We start from the raw sequence: 21,900 nt of genomic DNA, 5'->3' as shown, positions 1-21,900 counted from the left end.
GGCACCCCACTGTTAGGATTGAGATAACGTTCTACTAAAATGTCTCGCCTGCCCAATTCAAATCGATCACAACACTGCACTGTAGTTGACACGCTGTAAGTCTGCACTCCGACAATGAACATCAGTAACAACGGTCGCGAATATCATAGGGGCAAATCCTTCAGTGGGGACGTAGCAAGCTTGATTGTTCAAAATATAAGAGATTGTGGTGGCAATCGGGCACCTAGCGAGGTACCATGAGGAGCTTACAAGGAAACAAGCAAGCGTTTTAAGATAAGCGTGGAGGGAGCCAGAAAAGTTTGGAAGAGATGTATATTTATCAGGACAAGTTCCCTTCAACCGGGATGAGAAAAGTGTCGTTCATGGTTACACACATGAGAATACATGTACATGTAAAATGCTACCCCGACTGTACTTTACTCCTACCTTTTTCTCTCGTACCAAGTGAAATTGGAGTTTTATTCACAGTTTTTAGGAAAGAAACATGGCTGTTTATTTCGAAAGTGTTGCATTCAAGACGGGCGATGTTTTTAATTTAATCACTAACATTTTCAAAGTGTCATTTTCTCAATTCCCGCGTCTGAACAAAGTCTGAACACGACACTTGCGATACAGGCTATAGTATCGTTGGTATTCATTCACTGCAATATTGAAATCGACACAAAATGTGTGATGTTCTCTAACACTGACTACATTTGAAAGACATGAATTTTAGCAGATACTGAGTACTGATAGGGCAAATGCTGTGGTCAACATCATTTGTATACAGTGTATTTTACAATCACTCCCTAATTTCAGGCTAATCGGCGTGTCCATGGGGTACTGATAGTAGGATCATTATCACCACTGATACAGGGTAAAGTAACCGTTTTATCACCCTTCTGCAGACAGAATTTCTGCTTGTACCAGACAGGCTTGATCAACACTAAAGTGGCCACGGGTGTAATAATAATGTGCAAATCATGTGAACCCATGTTGCTGGTGAGTGTGGTACACAGGGAGTCAGCGGTGTACAAGGTCAACCAATCATCATCAAACTTTGGAACATTCCCATTGTTTCAAGTGGGTGGGTGGACCTACTCATTGGGATATAGGGGTGAAAGAGTAATGTTTTCATATTTTCAAGCACAGAATTATGATTTTCTTGTAAAAAAACTTCATGCTCTGCCTGCATTTTGTACCTTATACAGTACTTTGTCATTAAAAGTGAAAATTCAGGTCATTATTTTTGTATCTTTGAAAAGAGTGAAAGAATTGATTAAAATGTTCTTCCTATACAATAAGGCAGGGTACATGCTCTGCATTTGAGGTGCAATGGCCAACTGATTGGCTGAGATTATTTCAGGTAAAATTTCTGATGATTTCTCCAACTCCTACCTGCAGGGTCCTGTCCCCCGGAGCCTGTAAATTGTATAGGCCTTTTACCTCAAATCGGGACCACAGCAAATTCTATGTTATGGCAGGGACCAGTTATGTAAAATTGCAAATCTCAGGCAGGGATGGCTTGTAATGTTTTATTAAAATAATGACGTAGATAATTTATTGTGTAAAATGTAGTGCTAAATTCTTTTTTAAAGGAATAAAGTGATATGAATATCAAAAATGTTGATTCTGAGTATTTATATTTGGTGTAAGAAGACACAGCTGAGAGTTTGTGAATGTTGAACACTTTGGTCAGCAGTGATTGTAAAGTGTGCTTGAGAAGGTGTACACTGGCCATGCAATGTTTCATGAAAATATTGATTCAGCACTGAAGGCAGTGATATCACAAAGCACATTGTAATGGTGTTTTAGCACTCCAAGACTTTCTGAGAAAATTGGAGATGGAAAATATATCTCACAGCCATGTATTACCGCACCATCTTGGCAAAAACAGTACCAGAAGACTCCTAGTAAGTTGGTGCAAATGTTAAGGTATGAGAAAGCTGCTAGCAGAGTGGATGTACCGTTGATATTGTAGGATAATGGCAGGTGTAATGCTTTCAGCAGTGTGGCAGGAACTGTTTTCAAATTTTTCCTCAAAGTGACAGGTCAGAGTCTATTCCTATTCTCAGCTTTCCATCCATTTATCTGAGAAACTTATCAAAAATCATCTCGTGAACAGTCACAACTTAGATCAATTTGGCAACCACGCTTCAAGACTAATCAGGTTTTTCTTACTCAGTTTGGGGTATGATTTGAATGTATATGTTTTAGGAGAGAACTCACAAAAACACATCCTCACTCAAACTTGAAGTAGCGCATGCTTGAAACTGAATATTTTAAACATTGCTCACGGTGGATATTTTGCTTGAGGACACTTCAAACCATTCTCTTTCATAATCAGATTTCATCGTGTGAAGTTTAGGATGAAAGAAAGAAATAACAAAAAAATTACTAATATGTTGAATGAAAATCGCTGTTAAGCATTGTGTAAACTACATTGTGAAATGTTCAATTTCAGGAAAATGAGGCGATTTACTCCAGAAGCTCCAAATTTGTCCACACAAGTAGCATAATAGCACTTATGATAGATTTTATTGACAAAATATCTGTTCCATTGGCACATTCTACCTTAGTATTTCTAAATTTCCCTCTCTGCAGTTGCAATTAAGGTGGAGCTGCATGTTGCCAACACAGTTTTTTTCAAAGCAATATTTCTCATCAAAGATGACAAGGAAACCCCTCATACTATATATTTTCAAAAAGCAGAGACTCTAAAGTTTAGTATGGTAGCAGTAGTTTACTCGAAGGATGAAGTGGGTGTATATTTGGGGTAAAATACCTCAATTTTGGTATTAATGATAAAAATTAATTTAAGTCAAAAACTTGACACTATTTTCTGAAATGTAATATTGCACTTGAAAGAAGAGTATATGTAGGAAAAAAACGACTATTTTATTTTGCATTATCTATCCTCATTCTAAAATGGCAATGGTTGAAAGATCAGACACTCAAAAAAGTGATTAAAATCACGATTAGCAAAATTAAAATGCCTCTTATTCAAAATGTAAGAACTTTATTGCCAAACAAAATAGTCGTTTTTTTATGTAGCATTTGAAGAACATAATGTGAAAATTTCAGACAATTTGACCCAGCCAGAGTGGAGTTAAATTCTTTGGAAATCTTGAAATTGGGAGGAAAAGAAGCCACGAAATCGGGTGATTTGCATACATTTGCATAAATTAACACTTCTGTATCACGCAACTTACCCAACCAATATTTTAACCTTGGGTTAAAAAATTAATTAAAATTGAATAAATATTTGCGAAAAAGTTATTTTTGAGCAAAATACGCTGTGTTGGGTGTAAGTGCTCCCTTAACAAAAGTATTTCTGACAGTGTTTCTAGGTCAATGTCAAAATATGTCCTCCCAGCTATGTCTACCCTGTGCGATTTCTGTCACAAACAGTAAGCTTACCAGAAAACGGTGGTGCAAATTTGTCAGAAAATCGTGTATTATATTTCCATGAATGGTGATGCAACGTTTCCGACAGAATTAAAATACATATTTTTTTACTTCATGGGAAACAATTTTCATTTGGCAGAGCTTTGTTATCTGCTGAACTGGGTATACGCTGAAAAGTACAAATTGTCGTTGGAGGCGCTGTGCCGCACTATACAATCTGATCAGTAACCTTCAAAGTGTACAGACTACTAGACTTGCCGCATGTAGTATAGAATATAGGCGCTCAGATGCCTGAACATATGGCACTGCTTCGTATTAAAAACGCGGGGGGGGGGGGGGATTCACGTTCAGCCCTGGGTCCTTGGTTATGTAATGCTACGCTAGCCCTTGCTGGTTTCACTTACTGCACCCAAAATATCACGATGAGCAAAAACAGCCACTAACTTGAAAGAAAACTCTGCAAGTGAAATAGTAACGACATATTTCATTTATTTATATATCTTTTTTGATTGAAAATCAACAGAGACAATTTTTTTCTCCCTTTGTCATGAACTCTTTTACATAAAATACACAAAGCTTCGTGAAGGTTCCCTTTATAGGTATATGGAGTATTACCCTCGATCGAATAACCTGATTGATCGTGTTTCCAATTATCGACCAAGTTTTAAATAATCCAAAGTTTTGCCTGTTTCGGGTAGAAAATTGAAGTTTAAACCTTGGCAGCAATATTCAAAATGTTTGATAAATCGTACAGAAAGTTGACAGAGAACAATCCAATGAAAGTAAAACATTGAGAGTCTAGTATGTTAAAAGTTACAGCAGCTGTTTTACACTCGCATTTATGTCAGACAAATGAACAAGGGGAAATCTTGCGATTAGGAGCTTTGTTGTACAAAATCGCGGTTTTAAGATATTTGGAACATCCTATGAATATAGAACATACATGTACATGCCAATGGTAACTTTGTTCAAAGCACACACCGCCAAAGTAAAGGTCTACAGTCCCAACCATACTTTGCCTAGAAAGCATTATCTTTCATAAGGCCAAAGTAAGTAAATTCTTTGTTTTGCGTCCGCGCGCGCCTAGGTTTTTGGAGATTTTTCGGAAAAAAAACACAAACTTTCCTTTCAAAATTTCGCCGTAGGTGGCGCCATTTTGTCGCAAACACAAGTCGTGGCTTTTAACTTTGCGATGAAATACTCTTTTATGGCAGTCAGATTTCCCTGATAGACCGTGCGGTGACGTAAAACAGTACTCTATATATATTTACCCCTGTCGATCCTCTCCGGGGCCTCACATTCTCGCTGTCTGTTGTGGCTTTGCCGTCACGATAAAAAATGGATGAAAGCAGGGAAATAATCGAAGTTAAAAAACAGGAAACCTTTGCACGGCAACTTGAAGGCATGGTCATTGCGAGCAATAGGGACTTGAAGTTGAACAGAGAGAGATTCAGTCGGCCTATTGGACTTGGGTACCATGACTCAGACAATATACGGTAGACGGAAAATTGGAAAGTGTTGAAGCCTATCCTACTTTATCGGTCTTTCAGGTTTGCCAAAAATTTGGTTCATTCGTCCATTTTAACTTGAAACAAAAAACAAACCAGTGATCAGTCCTGTAAACAAAAGGCCTTTACGTACTTTTTTGTTCAGTTTGGACAAGGGAAAGTATATTAGAATCCCTCTGTGAAAGTTCAAACTTGTAGCAGGCGGTCGTAGCTGCTCTTGAAGGAGGTCACACTTTCTGCATTAATGACATCGGCTGGTAATTTATTTCAGGTGTCCACAACTCTTGCTGAAAAAAGTACTAATTCTTCCTTGTGTTAAGTCGAACGGTTAGTTTATGAAGTTTTGGACAGTGTCCTTCAAGCTGACTCGAGAACTCAAGTTGAGTTTTCAAGTCGACTGCTAACTCAAGTGAAAGGTTACAGTGGTCATGGCCTTTGATAACTTTCTAGAGTTGAATCATGTCGCCGCGAATTCTTCTTTGTTAAGGTGTTATACAACCAAGCTGTTCAAGTCTATTTTGATAATTGTAGTTTTGGAGTTTAGGTATTATTTGCCGTGCTAAGATTTTCATGTCCTTTGTAGCCATGGTGACCAAGCTTGTACTGCATGCTCGAGCTGTGGTCTCACAAGTTGCTTGTAAAGACGAAGAATGACATTTTTTTGATTTGATCGACAATGATCGTTTAATTAGATCAACATTCTGTTTGCTTTATTGCAAACTTATCACATTTGCTTGAAGGTTTTAAGGTAGAATGAAGTAGGACGCCCCAGATATTTCTTCAGTTGTACGTCCCAGTGAAATGTTGTTCATTGAGAATTTATGGAAGGGGTTGTTGTAGCCAATATGCGTCTGCAAGTGTTCACTCATTTTTTGCAGCTTGTCCAAACCAGCTTGTAGAATTTCAGGATCACTACAATTTCGCAAGGGGTGATATGTCTTGGTATTGTCAGTAAATTTTTGAGTTCAGAACTAATTTCACCGCCAATATGATTGATGTAGATTAGAAAGAGTACTGGTCGAAGAACTGAACCCTGTGGGACACCACTGGTGACGTATTCTCCGTTCAGATGATGCTCCATTTATGACTACTCGCTCTTTTGTATTTGTCAATCAAGCTTTGACCCACTGCAGAATATTTCCATTTATGCTATGATACTTCATCGTTTCAATCAATCTGGAGTGTGGTACTTTGAAAGTGCAAGGAATATAGATGTGAAGCGTCCACCTAAATTTGGGTCTGATGAGTCTGTGTGTGGAGACAGACAATTACGAAATGATTTCTATTATTTGGAAAGCAAAGGTGCTGGTTTTACGGGTGGTCCCGAGGAAGCTACAGGGAATACTTTAGTCATTATATCACCAATGTCTTGTTCTCTCTGATGCCCCATCTTTCTAAAATTGAATGCAGAGGCTACAAGTTACCCAATCTCTTTGGTGTTTTCTTTCAAAACAGAGACACCTTTCAGCAAAACTATGACATTCCATCAGCATAAACGTTACAAGAAACTTGAAAGAAACGTACAAGAACTTGAGGACAAAAGACTGTTACTGTATACTGTTATAGTGTACCCATTCCTCAAACTGTCCATATGTAAGTAATTTGATGAGGCTGTCAAGTTGCTGTGCAATGGTATTGACATGTGGACTCTTTGAATGCACAAGAAAGAAATCTAAAACTAATAAAAGAAAAGCAAACGTCAAAGAATGACTGTTAATTTTGATCCATTTGTCATGAAAATGCATACAGTGATCATACAGTGTGTCACACTGTGACAGGAGTATTCATATTGTTTGAGAAAATTGTCCAATAAGGCAAACAGATTTTGTGTTATATTTTCTGTGTGTGTTTTTAACCGCTTACCCGCGTACCTTTTAGGATTTTGAGTGGACGCAAACAAAGAATTTACTTACTTTGGCCTAATCAAACATAAAACACAAGAATCGCCGTGCATATAGTATGGACGCACATTACCAAATATTTTCCGATATGTGAAAAAATGAATTAACCCCAAGGGAAGATAATAGGTTTACTTTAGATCAAGCTGTGAACAAGCTGGGAGATTTTGAGAGTCCCCAAAAATCGCCTTCTATTGTAAAGTCTACCGGTACGGTAAATGTTTATAGACTTGGCAAAAAGAAAATCTACTACTTTAAAATGTGATTTTTTTATTGAGATTTAATCAGCTTGTGCCTCATGAAAGTGAATTCAACGGCACAGGGCTCGTCCAGGTATGAGGTAAATTTTATTTACAACGAGAAAAGTATTATTTTAAATTCTTTCCGTCCCACTGCCGTCTGTTTTTTCACTAGGTCGATATCATTTTCAATAATTAAACAGTTGCATTGGGTCTTCTTTACCATGCCATAAGGTTACAATACGATGTTTGTGAGGTCAATGAACTCCGAGAGTCCGAAATTGGAGGTGTTTATCATGGTACGCAGGTCAGTTTTCCCCTTTACATATTTTATACTGGATAGTTGTTTGTTTTTCCTTGTTATAAAAGGTGATACAGCTAAATCAGAAGACGACTGGGAATGCACTCCCAAAGTTAGGCTGGAATTCTGCCATGATAGTTCATCACATGACATAAAGGGCGAACTCTGTAAAGCAAATTAAACACACTTCTTCATCTTACACACTTCTTTATCGTTGTTTATTAATTCTTGAAGATTTTTGCCGACAGTTGAAGTGCATTTTGTCTCATTTTAAGACACGTTTAATCGACAGTCCGAATGTGAAGTGCTCAGAGGCGCAAGAGGAGATTTTCAGTGTTGCATATGACTATTATACTGGATATACTACTAGTGTTCCCGTGCAATCTGTACCCACACTGCAATATACACGGAATCAAACGCCATCCCATATTGGTCACCTAGAAAAGAAATGACGAGAGAGATCATCAATTAATGTGATGCCATGAAGATATATATGTGTGCGATGCCTTCTGTATTGGTCCCTGCGTGGCATATACATTTGTGTTAACTTTATAATGTTGTTCCTGAGCTGAGGAACTTGACGAAGGCTAACGTAGCTTGCTGGCAGCAGCGTCTCAAACCGTCCGGTAAATGTTTTTGGATACATTTAATTACGGTTTGGTTATATAAAGCTTAAAGATACCGTTTATACGTGTAAAAATGTATGTTACCATCATAAGTAAATAATTTGAATTTTCAAAACAAAGGAGTTGATTCAGTGACCACTTTAGACAGAGGATAATGAAAATGCGCGCATTGTTACCGGAAATCATTGCTTCCAACCTCTCACCTCCTCGCTGTAACTAAACTTGAAGTTCCTGCAATGGCGATACGTTGCTGAGGAAGACCAGTATCTGCAGTTTAAACTGGTGACAGAGTTTGAATGACGTACGTTTTCAGAACAACATCCGACCGATATTATTTCCAAGGGGTAACTGCCGCTTTTGGTTTGTAGGAATTTGTGCATGATGATTGAAATACAATTAACCCACCGCGTCTAAGTGCACTCGATTCCGTTTGTCATACACCTGTGAAGACTATCTACTGTCCCTGGATTTGTCCACTGCCTGTAGACAACTTACCGACCAATGATCCGAAATTCGTTGGGTGAGAATTCCCATCAGGCAGTGACCTTGTGGTGACGTAACCATTCATTGCGTTTGACCAATCGTCGTGCGATATGGCAAACCAGGTGGTTGCATCCGTCGACAACAGATACGCTTCGCCCCGACGACCAGCACCATACAGAGCAGTCGATTGATTCATGGCTAGAATATTACCGGCAGGAATACGTGACACTGTATATGAAACAAAGTTCGAAACAGTTACAAAAGTTGTATGACAACTTCAAAGAAATAGCTGTCGCTAATTACTCGGCACAATATGAATGTTCACGTTTCATTTCTACATCATTAGGGACTGTTCAGTTTTTACGGCCGGGGGGGGGGGGCCGCAAAATCTTGTCGCCGGTGTTCAAAAAATGATGACCCCCCTGCATTTTTCGCGAAAAATGATGACCCCCCCTTTGTCAGACGAAAAAATTTGATGACCCCCCCCCCCCCCCCCCCCGCTGAAAAATAACCAAAACCCATATGTCAAATTTACCCGCACGGTTTGGATTTGAACTCCGGTACGCGGCGCACTTTATTCGTGTAGCAGAGATGCCAGTGTACAAACTTCTCAGCCACATCCATGCAAACGTCTGTTAATTAGACGACTGTAGGGCAAGTTTTAACTTCATTTCCATAGACAACTTATGTCCACGGACATCGTATAAAATAAACTTTATTGGAGTGGTTCGCCAAAGGCAGCCCTCTGGTTAAGAGGGTCATGGGCCATTACGTAAAGTCAACTTTATTCTAGTGGGCAACCAAAGGTGGCCCACTGGTAAAAGAGGTCGATCATGGCCATTGCATGAAGTAAACTTTACTGAACAGGGCCACTCAAGGCGTCCGGCCGTTAAGATGGTCATGGGGTATTACAATAAAGTCAATTTATTGTAGTGGGCCGCCGCAGGCGGCCCGCCGGTAAGAGGGTCGATCATGGCCATTGCATGAAGTAAACCTAATTGGAGTGGGCCGCCAAAGGCGTCTGCCCGCTAAGAGGGTCATGGGTAATACATAAAGTATATTTATTGTATTGGGCCGCCGAAGGCGGCCCGCCGGTAAGAGGGTCAATCATGGCCATGGCATAAAGTGGACTTTATTGTAGGTATTATGTTTTTGAAATGTGGTGACCCCCCTTTCCTACCAGTGAAAAAGTGATGACCCCCCCTTCTTGGATTCCAAAATTATGATGACCCCCCCCTGGATTTTGGCCCCCCCCTGGATTTTGCCGGCCCCCCCCCCGGCCGTAAAAACTGAACGGTCCCTTAGGGCTATCAGAATGAACGGATAACTTTTGTATTCGTTCAACCATGATTTTGTGCGTCACCGTGCCAAATATTTATTAAACTTCTAACAAATTTCAATTTGATTTATGAGGCAAGGGTGTATCATTTACGAAAGAAAATCGTAAGTCCATTGCATGGATTATTGCCTGATTATATATCTTATTTCTCGTGCAACATTTCCATATTGTGCTCCAGCTAATTGGATATAATAAATGCAACTGTTCTCGTGATAAGTGTAAGCTTTAAAAATTCTTCCAAATTTAAAATTCTGTTGAAGAATTTGCCAGTGCTTGCTTATGTACTTTTCTTGCATCTTTGCAAATTTAAAGTACCCAATGCCATAGCTTGTAACCTTCCCAGACATGTATCAAGAAAAGCAATCTTGTACGCCCTCTACCTGTGACATTTGTGTCAAAGTTCTTCATTACATAGCATGATGGCGTTGTCCTCTGTAGACCTCGTCTGCAAAAAAATATATATATTACAGATTCTGTCTGTAAAAAGCAGATCTGACTCGTCCAACTTTAAGGTGGTGTTTATGTGGCGCAAAGTAACGTTAGGGATGTACAGAGAGTATGTTGCTTTTGTATCACATTCTGATATCATCGTTAACATCAAACGTGTGCATGTATTTGAACAACAGGGCTATCGTAGGGTGTATGATGATCACACCACAATTCCATAAAACCAATAATTTATACCTACTTGGAGTCACAGATGTAGAGTTCGTCGCTGGGCGAATCATACAGATAACCTTTGTTGTAAAATTCTGTAAAAAATGATGTAAACGGTTGTAAGCAAATGTGAAAGTTCACCTGTAATACTCTATGGACAATGTGTCAAACCCTGCCATTATCGTGTCCTGACTAACTGATACGGAATGTCCGGTGTCGTATCTCCCAGTGAGAGTGAAGTAACAATTCTTGTATATCCAAATGATGGGCAACGATCTTCGTAAAAATTAGGGTTGGGTCAAATGTCACAGTTTATAACCTTTCTTTGCCTTTATGTGTGTAATAATATCTAAAAGATGTGATTGGAGTCTGTGTCCTATTTGAAAGTTTGTAGAAATGGATAATTTATGATAAGGGTAGTCTCGGTTACCCAGACTACACTTGGGGCCCCAAAGTGCAATCTGCATAGGTAACCGACACTTGGAAACAGACTAGAAAAGCTCAGGAAAGTCGGGATTGAGAAATGAAACGAATACCTGTGACAGTGCAGGGAGACGCCTGGTGTGATATTATGCAAATAGATGCATTACATTGTACAATGCCACTTCCGCAACAAACGCAGTCTTCTAAGGTTTCACACTGGCAGTTGTATCTGGGCAACAATATCTCTGTGGAATTTTCTGTAAAAATGAATTTAATGTAAATAAATATTGAAAATTAGATTTTCGACTTTCTTAAAAATAAGACGGAGAAAACTAAACTTACTCCAGCCAAGAGCTTCAAAATGAGCCCCAACAAGTGGTAGGCCAAAAGGGATTTTACAAGTTTAAGATAGCGTCCGAGTACTTGTCCCTGAGGCGCATTCTACCCTGACTAATACAACTTCCGTGCACATTTAACTGATTTGCTCTTACCAGCTATTGTGTAGTTTATCTCCGTAAAGTCGACCGCTGAATACAATGTTTCCAACCTGTCCTTGTAAACAACTTCCACGAAGCCCACGAAGCGATGCCTGCCTTCCGTGTCTTGCAAATCAGGATCAACGATGACGTCAAGCGTCAAGGACAACTGATCATTCATTGCCATGTCTCCAAACTGGAGTGAGAAACGAATACAATTGTGAGTTGAAGGATAACATAATTTTGCGTGAAAATGATAGATGTCTATAACTACCCGAAACACAATATTTTTCCAGTCAGAAAGACGACATCGTTTATGATATCAAAATTGCCAAGAGCAACGAAGTCAATATTTGTGTGCTGTGAACTATCGTTCACATAAAACGATACAATTATTTTACAAAGTTAACTTAAAAATTCACAGACAAAATTGGACAGAAAAAGCACAATAAGCTAGACAACAGAAAGACTTGTACCGTCCATTTCTGATCGTAAAACGGGTGATATTATTAGCACCCCCTGTCCCTTCACTACGTAGCGCTCACATAATATCAATCTGTGATTCATGCTTCATTTTGATCACAGGCGGAGGGGGAACTATGGGTCCCAGATCCTATGTCTGATAATGCATAATACCCCATATTACCACTACGCTAATTTGAGTCAAACAAATAACCCATTAATTTGATTTTAACACTATCCAAATTTGTGTGTGCTTCCTGTCATTGAAAAGAATGGACGGTAGGGTCTATAAATATTTTCCTTTTTTCTATTGACATCGTCACGGTCAGTTTCTGAAACAAGTCCATTTACAGCTTTTAGTCAAAGGTTTGTAAATCAAGAAACTGAGCTACAATAATCAAAGAAATTTTGTCAAAGCTGTCGTTGGATTTTTGTCAAATGGTTATGATACTTTCTTCGGCAGTTTTCTTGGAAAGGAAGTCTCTTCTTTAATCTTCGAATTCGTAATAATCAAGCATGAAATGTCTCTAAATATATCTTGCTATCATTGATTATCTTGCCATACTGAGAACAAGGTTTGATGCAACAGAATAACATCGAAATACTCTTGTCACACATCTTAGAACTTACCTTCAAGTAATACGCGCCTCGAAATTGAAAGACTTGATATTTTGCCCTAACTTTCCATATTAAGAAAACTTTAAAGTATACCCTTTCGAAATAAAGAATAAAAGTCAGGGGTCACCGTTCAAAATTTGGTACTGAAGAAAAAATAACCAAATATTTACAAACTCTATAGGGAAAAACTGAATTTTCGATTAATTCGAGCATAAGCCTGTGACAAGTTAAACTACTCCATGAGCTATAAAATGAACCGCCACAAGTGGTAGTGTAAAAAGTATTGTAAAATTTTGAGATTTCAAATATTCACCGCCGGGGCAAACTCTTTAAGGGAATGTCAGTTCAAATATACAAGCTTCAATTCGATAAAATACCGAAGCGGATTTTGCGATGTTAATAATAGCTTAGCATTTTTACGTACTTGATATTTGATGTAATAATCCGTGTAACGGTATTCAATGGGCTCCATCTCTGACCCGGCCCAGTCAATCAAGGTGGCAATTTCCACAAAAGGCGTTGAAATCAAGGTAAACGTGACATTAAACGCACGTGAACTTGTCATATCGGTGTGCCGTACATCTGTGGTCCACGTCATATGGTCTCTGGAAGAAATTAACAGCTTTTTCTTAGGATCGAGTTATCGTGCATTGCGTTTCATTAACAAAGAGTGCCTGGCGAGGACATAATTTTATGAATATCAGTTCTTTCAGTTGCCTTTGTCAAAATAGATATACAAGTAATTTGTACAGATTTTGTTCATGATGGTTGGACTGGCTGATAGGAGTGCCGAAAGTCAAAACTAAAGATATCTACTTGAAAGTTGATGACGTCATTGGAACTCGTTTCTGGGACTGATATTGTTTGAAATGAAGACTAAGAATATACGGCGAATGTGATATATGTGTTCAGATATAAACTGTTTTGCATAACTTGATATCCATTTTTTTTCGTTTTCAACCTTGTCAACAATATCCTCTTTGTCAGTTTGAATTCAGAGCTTATGAATATTAATAACATAGTAATTACTAAGGAATCAAATGAAACATTGGTGTATGGCGTTACATGTGCTAAAAGTTGTGTAAATTGTTAACCCTTACTTCGGATGTGACCATAATGGATAATTAAAGTTTCGGCGGAAACTTAAAGTAATTGGCTTTGTTATTGAAAGACGTGGTAAAATGTATCACTAACCCTCTTGTGATGTTCCCTTCTGCGCCTGCGCTGGTCGTCACTTCCATAATCGGTTGTCCGGTCAATAAAGCGTATGCAAGCAGTTGCCCCACCCACACGCTCTTGTACCTGCTGAAATACTCCACCCCTGCTTTAACCCAGAGATCGGAACCGTTTGTGAGGCATTCAACATCGTCCAGGTACGTTTCCACGGTGACGTTCAGGCGTGAAGCATTTTCAGAGCCCTCTCCTAAGTCCATGACAAAATTCTGTATTTTCAAATGCGCTTTTTTTCTTGTACCGTTGATGGTCGGTCCTATGACTGTGGCGTCGGTCAGGTTGACAGTTAATCCGTATTCCACAAAAACGTTCGTTATATGCAGGGCCTGACAGGAATTGTTTTGAGACACCACAAAATAAATGTTTGGTGAAATTTCACCTCCAACTGAATAAATCGACAAAGTGAAATTCCTTTTCCCTGGAAAGCCGGGGTATATGCCGACACAGCACTCTCCGTCCTCGCTATAAAATTCAAACACGGGATTCGGTAACACTGGAAAGAAAATACGATGAGTTTTACAAAGATGAAGCCAAGATGTATAAATATATTAAAGTATCCTTTATAGCACACGAGGTCTAGCATGGCAGATATATCATCGTTACCAATGTCAGCCCAAGGGGCATCAAATAATAAACTTCGACTCTATTGAAAATGAAATAATTATAGTTCACTTTACAAGTGCGGAAAACGTGAACGGGGTTATGAACAAAGAGATAACCAACAGGACCATTTCTGTTTGGTACGTGAGCGCGCAGTCGCACTGTTGAATTTTAGAGACATGACATGTATTTGTCTTGAGAGGACTCCGTTGTTGTTCAGAATGCCCTAAGCTGACAGTAAGCCAAACCAAATTTCTGGCTGCATCGCCATACACAAACTTTTGAAACTGGTGGACATTAAGTTTTGTCGAGGCAGTATATTTGACTTTAAATATGACAAAACAACTAATGTTATCCGGTTGTTGTTACTGTTTGTAAACCAATTCCGAATTTGGTCATCATGACTATTTGAATTTGTCAACGCAAACGGTAAACATACCATGACAAGTGTGGTTGTCGTTGCCCAGGACGTGCTCTTCGTCACAGTAACATACGTAGCTTCCTTCTGTGTTGTTACAATATTGATCACAGCCACTGACTCCATGAAAGCACTCGTCATAGTCTGTGGAACAAATACGACAGCCTGAATGCTTAGAGGTTAAGTTGTCGCTCATTTCATCGAACTAATTCCACTGTGAAAAATGTTCATTTAGGGCAGCACGCACCCTGGAGACACATTTTCGAACTTTAAAAATCTTGAGATGCTTTCCCGGTCTTGAATGTGCATAGATTGACTTCGTAACTATTAGAGAGGAGTTGCTTTCCAGCATCTCACTTTTGTTAGAATAATAGTCATTTTCTCTTTTTAACACAGATGGTATCGGTCATTAAAAATTTCGGATATCAGTAAATTTAAGTTTAAGTTAAGTTTAAGAATTGCTCAGAAAGTTTGAGCAAAAGTTTAAGTCTTTGAGTTTCGAGGCGCATACCTTAAGTCCTGTTAAGTTTTCATGAAATAGTCGAGAAGACTATCGCAAGTCAATGGAGAAATGTTTCTGAAAGCAAATTAAAGAATGACCAGCTCTGCCAATGAAAGTTGTTCTCACTTTCCCCAAATCTTACCATCACAGTCATGTCCATTTACGTTCAGACGATAACCAAGTAAACATGAACAGCTGTAGGATCCGAACACATTTGTACAATTATGATTGCAGCCATCTTCACCAGTGGAACACTCGTCGATATCTTCGACGAAAGATTAAAAATCATTATTTTACATGTATGATAATACATACATACATACATACATACATACATACATACATACATACATACATACATACATACATACATACATACATACATACATACATACATACATACAGATAACTTCACTGACCGTCAAATTACCGTCTTTTTCTTGTCTACGGAATTTTTGTCTTTGAAAAGATTAGACGCTGACAATGTTTCCAGACCAATGTTTCATCACAAATAGAACTTGAATAACAACTTAAGTTGGAAAATAAAACTTACCAGCACACGTTAATCCATCTCCCTGCAGCTCGAATCCAATGCTACAGTCACATGTGTAGTTTCCAAGCGTGTTTATGCATATTTGTTCACACATGTCGATCTCCTCAACACATTCATCGATATCTATGAGTGAAATATTATTTTGAAAGGTTGTGAGTACTTGAGTATTTCTCTCCTGCTCTATCCCTCTCTTCCTTCCTCCTCCCTCCCTTCTTTCTCTCCACCCCCCCTCTCTCTCTCTCTCTCTCTCTCTCTCTCTCTCTCTCTCTCTCTCTCTCTCTCTCTCTCTCTCTCTCTCTCTATGTATGTATGTATGTATGTATGTATGTATGTATGTATGTATGTATGTATGTATGTATGTATGTATGTATGTATGTATGTATGTATGTATGTATGTATGTATGTATGTATGTATGTATGTATGCATGCATGCATGCATGCATGCATGCATGCATGCATGCATGCATGTATGTATGTATGTATGTATGTATGTATGTATGTATGTATGTATGTATGTATGTATGTATGTATGTATGTGTGTGTGTATGTGTATGTGTGTGTAGGTCTGTGAATTAAACTCTTCAACAGTCAGGCAAATTAAAAGAGTGCATGAAATCAATCAATTGACACGCTGAAAACAAATTTTACAATACATCAATGGACAAACGCGAGTGTATCGTTATAAAGTGAGATACTCGTGTTTATGGGTACAGTTTGTTTTGAATAGAAGACCTTTCATCCTTAAGTTGCTGCATTACCTTTCTTGCAAAGGACGCCGCAGTTTGCAGTGTCAGTGCAAGATAATTCTTTCCACTTGTTGTTGTCAGCATTGAAGGCCACACAGTGATCGTTGGAGTCGCAACACCCGCCACTCCAGTCCACAAAGACGGTGTCGATTGTATCGTTGTCGATGCTCTCGTGTAGGCCATTTACGTTGAGATCATGGACCCCTATCCAGGCGAATTTACTATTTCCACTACTGTTGTTGCAGGAAAACAAAACATGAGTGATATAATTCAGGGTTATAATCACGAGGAAATAGTTACTGTGTTGTAGGTCAGTGTTTTTCGAAAGACTGGCGATCTATGGCGGGACCACACAGACCTGGTTGCAAAGTTGAGTGGGAAGGAAATAGATGTAGGTTTTGGTGCACAGCAAAACACTGGTTTAAGGTAGCGTTGCACTTAACAAACGCACTTTATTCAAAGCAATGTTTCTTATCTAAGATGACATGAAAACTCCCTCATATTATGTATCAAATAGAAAACAATCTATTAGTTTAGTATGATAGCAATAGTTTACTCCTATGATGAAGTAGTGCATATTTAGGATACAAAAAACTCAATTTAATCTAATTTAAGTAAAAACTTGATACTACTTCATGAAATTTACTATCTCATTCGAAACTGGATTTTAAGTAGAAAAATCGACAATTATGTTTTGCATTATCTATTCTCATTCTTAAATGGCAGCGGTTGAAAGACTGACATTCAAAAAAGTGATTAAAATCATAAGCAAAATTCTAACGACTCTTATTAAAAAGAACTTTATTGCCTAAGGGAGTTGTCGTTACGTTATAAGCTTAGTATTAAAAGAACATAATATGAAAATTTCACAAAATTTGACTTGGTAGAGTGAAGCTATTCTTTTGAATGTTGAAAACAGAAGTCGGAAATCGGTTGATGTGCATAAATTTGCATGATACACTTCTTTCTCACCCAACTTACGACTACTTATTATGCTAAAAGGTGAACCCAACCAATATTTTGATCCTCGGTTAATAAATTAATGAAAAATTGAATGAATATTTGCAAAAAAGTGATTTTGAGCACAAAACAGTGTCATGGTGTTTGCGCAACATTGTTGCTTATGCCACAGTCCCTCTACCGCTTCTACGAACTTGCGTGCAAATAAGTGCAAGATGTAGAATAAGGTAGAAGACAGGTCGTTAATGGAAACCACAGGGTGTTGTCTACATGTCCGTCCCCAGGGGTGGGTAGGTGTTTCGTTGTATCGCTAATAAAGATATATTCTACCAACCTTTGGTGTTTCGGTCTGAACTTAGCACTGCCCTTGACAATCTTGTGTATACGTTTTATCAACATGCTGCGTCTATTATCTGATGAGTTTGAGTGCCTAATTAGCCAAAGTAATCAAGGGTAAATTACTAATCTGTGGACGCTCTCACCAGATTATCAGATTAAATTTGACAAAGTCAATAACGAACGCACCAGCAAGTTCAGTTATACCTTGCTGGTGCTTCGTTATTGACTTTGTCAAGTTTAATCCGGTGATAATCTGGTGAGAGCGTCCACAGATTAGTAATTTACCCTTGATTACTTTGGCTAATTAGGCACTCAAACTCATCAGATAATAGAAGCAGCATGTTGATAAAACGTATAAGCAAGATTGTCAAGGGCAGTGCTTAGTTCAGACCGAAACACCAAATGTTGGTAGAATATATCTTTATTAGCAATACAACGAAACACCTACCCACCCCTGGGGACGGACATGTAGACAACACCCTGTGTGGAAACTAAGAAAGATGGCAAATGCTTTTACTAATTTAAAAAAAATATAGCTAATGTTACATTGAGTTGAAATCTTATAAAACCGTCCTATTAAGCAAGGTCAAAACAAAGAGGGAAATCAGCCAACACTGATAACAAACCGTACCATCCAGTAGTTCCACCACTGTCGAACACAGTCGTAAATACAAAAGATGATTCGGCACTGTCGTGAAGACTAGCCAATTTCCCATAGTTCCCGTCGATACATACGTCTTTTGCAGCATACCACGTCACTTCCTGGGTCACAAGCACGTAGCAGTACCCTTTGTATGAGAAAGGGCAACCTGAAAAAAGTAAACAAATACATTTGTTACTTCCTTTATAATGGGACTTTTTGTATGCTGTACGATCTAGGCAAGATGCACGCATGTTCCTTTTCCACATTTGTTCATACCCTCCTTCTGTTTGAAAGTTTGCACATATAATAAGTATTGCGACAGGTTGAAGAATTCGTAAATCATGAAGAATGACGTCACTGTTTCATACGCACGTGACTCAATCAAGTAAATATGTATCAACGTGTTAAAGAGGATTACATGCACATGTACTCATTCTAACCTTCTCTATAAAATCAGCCAACATTAGGTGATCATTCGATGTGACACAGGAACAATCAGCAAAAGGACTACAAACTTTATTTATCCGAAGCAATTGTCCACTGAACATAATGATTCTTCCCCGTGATGATTACCTAGAAGCTTTAAAGGGATTGGAGCTTTTTTCTGACTGTAGCTTCCGGGAGAATAGAAAGACCTGTACGTATTGAAAGTTGATTGCTAAATCCAGCAAATCAGTCACAGAAACTATAAAAATAAATTTTAAAAGAAACACAATATCAGCTGTGAAGTTGGTATAGACAACACCATGACGCCGTTAATTACTTTCATATCATTACTTTCAGGGGTGCTGCACCCAACACAGCGTATTTTGCTTAAAATCACTTATTTAGCAAGTATTCATTCAATTTTAATTAATTTGTTAACCCAAGATTAAAACATTGGCTTGGCTCATCTTTTGGCTTGTCAAGCAGTCGTAAGTTGCGTGATAAAGAAGTGTTAATTTATGCAAATGTAACCAATCACCTGATTTCCTGGCTTCTTTGTTATCCCAATTTCAAGATTTCGAAAGAATGTTAACTCCACTCTGGCGGGGTCATTGTTTTTCAATTTTCAAATTGTGTTGTTAAAATGCTATATAATAAAACGACTATTTTGTTTGGCAATGAAGTTCTTATATTTTGAATAAGAGTCATTTTAACTTTGCTATCATGCTTTTAATACATCCTTTCATCCTTCGTGTATACTATTGCTACCATACTAAACTTAAGATTCTCTGCTTTTTGAAAATATATAGTATCAGGGGGTTTCCATGTCATTTTAGATGAGAAATGTTCCTTCAAAAATGTGTTGGCAACGTTTAGCTCCACCTTAAATATCTTAAATTAAAAACTATCTACTGTTGATTGACCGATCAGAGTGCTCAATTCAGGGTGCTTTATTTACTCGTAAAGCCTTGGTCACCAAATTCCAGAAACGAATGACAGCGCCATAGTAAAGTACTGTCCAATCAAAAGTGAACATGTCATATTCTGTAGACATCTGGTACGTTTTAATATTCAAATTTGGTAACACAGCGGAAACCAGCTGCAACACAAAATCTGCTGTGCCCTAGGGCATTTATATAATGTGCCCTAGGGCATTTATAGGATGTTCCATTACATTGGAAGGCTATTTCACAAATAAAAGTTTTAATTCATATCCTAAACAAGTTACATTGACAAAGGGGACGGCTGACGTAAACACATTGAAAACGAAAATATATCAGTTAGGGGCGATAGTTTTTAAGTCGGATAAAACCCTCGTACTCGGGCTCTTCTGGTATATAAAGTCCAACCCTACGATAAAATGTCTCGGCCTGAGGCCTCGACATTTTATCGTTGGGTTGGACTTTATATACAAGAAGAGCCCTCGTACTCGGGCTTTATCCTATACTGGACACAAAAAATTTATACCATAGCACGTTTGCCGAACTTCCCTTGAAAGTCTTACTTTTAGCTTGCTAGAAGTCATAGATAAAAGTTATTCATTTCTTCGTATGTCCATTGACTTGTCAAAAATGTGTTTCATGATATTTCAGTTCCAAAAACACTCAATTGTTATAATCATTGTCTACTCCCAATTTTGGTGCGAAGGGGTTTTTAGTATGCATAGTGTTAGTACGTTATCATGTGTAACGTTGAGTCGTAAGCGATGTTTGCAGTACGCAAAGGAAAATCAACGAACACATTTCACTTTTGAAATGTACCTCAAAATCTATATTCCGATGTGAAGTCGTATCTGAGAAGGTCAGCAAGCGAGGAGAAACTGTATTTTTTCGTTTTTAGTACCAATTCATTTTTCCCAATTTCTGTATCAAATAAGAAACGGACCCAGCTCATCATTGTTTTCGTCCTGAACATCTTCACGACCGGCGAAATATGAGATTCAAAAACTTGACGTGTCATGAAAACATAGCATAAGAGCAAAGAATACTAATTTGTTGTGAATATATAGCCCCTTTCCGTCATTTTGCAAAAAATCTGCATTTAGTACTACTACTCAGGGCCTGTCACGTAGCGCGCAAAGTCGTACTCTTTCAAATTGTTTAACATTCTCGGAAACGACAAGCCCGATACATACATACATAACAGGCATGCAAAAATTTCCTACTCTGGCTCACATGTCTTTGTATAAAGTTACATTCAGTCGTATAATACTGTCAGGCATAAAATTCAGGCCCTTTCACACTTCTATGTGCGTAACTCTGTGTACAATAATGTATTTAATGCCATGAATACAGACCCATGTGACAGCCCTAATGCAGCTCTCTGGTTAAAGTACAGCTCATTCAACATATAGTTTTATCACAGACAATTTTTATCGCATGTGTCATGAAACTTTGATTGACCGATCGTTTGAAAGGGGAAAACGCAGTTGCCGAGACCACACTCCACTTGTCATGACCATGAAAATGAGAAGACGGAGATAAAAATTAAGGTCCATCAAAGTCAAAAAATATTTTCCTTGCCATCAGTCGACTGGTCAACGTCGAGTACTGAGATTCGTTGTTGAGAAATATTTTTGTCCTTATTTCGTTGTGTCGCAGCGAATGCTGGCTAGTAAATGTTCAATTAGGCAAAACAAAAAAACTAACTGGTTGAAACTGCCACGTATGTAAATGTTCTTCACTTACCTGTCGTTGCGACTGAGCCAAGAGAGATGGCAAGTAACACAAGGTAAGTCTTGATAAGGACGGCCATTGCGACCAAGGTACACATCTGTAAAAGTGTTCCTATGTGATGCTTTCCGATCATAATATTTCATTATTAACAACCACATAATAGCATTCGATATTCAGTATTGATTTTTTCTGTGTACGTGATACTTCGTAATCTCGTTGGTACGGGGAAGGGACAATCGTTCAATGGGAATCTATCATCTGTGACGTGGCTTTCGGATGAATATATTGTGATCATTCCGCGCGTTCTTGTCGCCTCTTTCATTAATCTCATCTTTTCAGCTCATGGTTTTCGTTCGTTTCGTTAAAAAGTGACTGGAGTACAAACATC

General features: G+C 38.4%; 1 protein-coding gene across 1 annotated transcript; it reads right to left on the bottom strand.

Annotated features, from left to right (window-relative positions):
• Positions 1-7,326: 7,326 nt before the first annotated feature.
• Positions 7,327-21,591, bottom strand: LOC139118744 (uncharacterized). Its single transcript, XM_070682169.1, has 13 exons — positions 21,525-21,591; positions 18,400-18,577; positions 16,482-16,702; positions 15,724-15,846; positions 14,690-14,812; positions 13,612-14,143; positions 12,842-13,022; positions 11,353-11,533; positions 10,975-11,118; positions 10,470-10,533; positions 10,162-10,226; positions 8,455-8,670; positions 7,327-7,770 (listed from the first exon to the last, which is right to left on the bottom strand). Exons 1-13 carry the CDS (start codon positions 21,589-21,591, stop codon positions 7,700-7,702), a joined length of 2,166 nt encoding a protein of 721 aa, XP_070538270.1. The 3' UTR covers positions 7,327-7,699.
• Positions 21,592-21,900: the final 309 nt, after the last annotated feature.

Source organism: Ptychodera flava, chromosome 19 (genome assembly GCF_041260155.1).
Source record: "Ptychodera flava strain L36383 chromosome 19, AS_Pfla_20210202, whole genome shotgun sequence".
Lineage (NCBI taxonomy): Eukaryota > Metazoa > Hemichordata > Enteropneusta > Ptychoderidae > Ptychodera > Ptychodera flava.
This window is presented reverse-complemented; position numbering and strand designations above follow the sequence as displayed.

Excerpts from the sequence above, each read along its gene's own strand:
- LOC139118744 (XM_070682169.1), bottom strand. The coding sequence starts at position 21,591 with ATGGCCGTCCTTATCAAGACTTACCTTGTGTTACTTGCCATCTCTCTT. Across the intron at positions 14,813-15,723 it reads AGATGGATTAACGTGTGCTG|ACTATGACGAGTGCTTTCAT; the intron begins GTAAGTTTTATT and ends TTTGTTCCACAG. Across the intron at positions 10,534-10,974 it reads GTCTCCCTGCACTGTCACAG|AATTTTACAACAAAGGTTAT; the intron begins GTATTCGTTTCA and ends CATTTTTTACAG.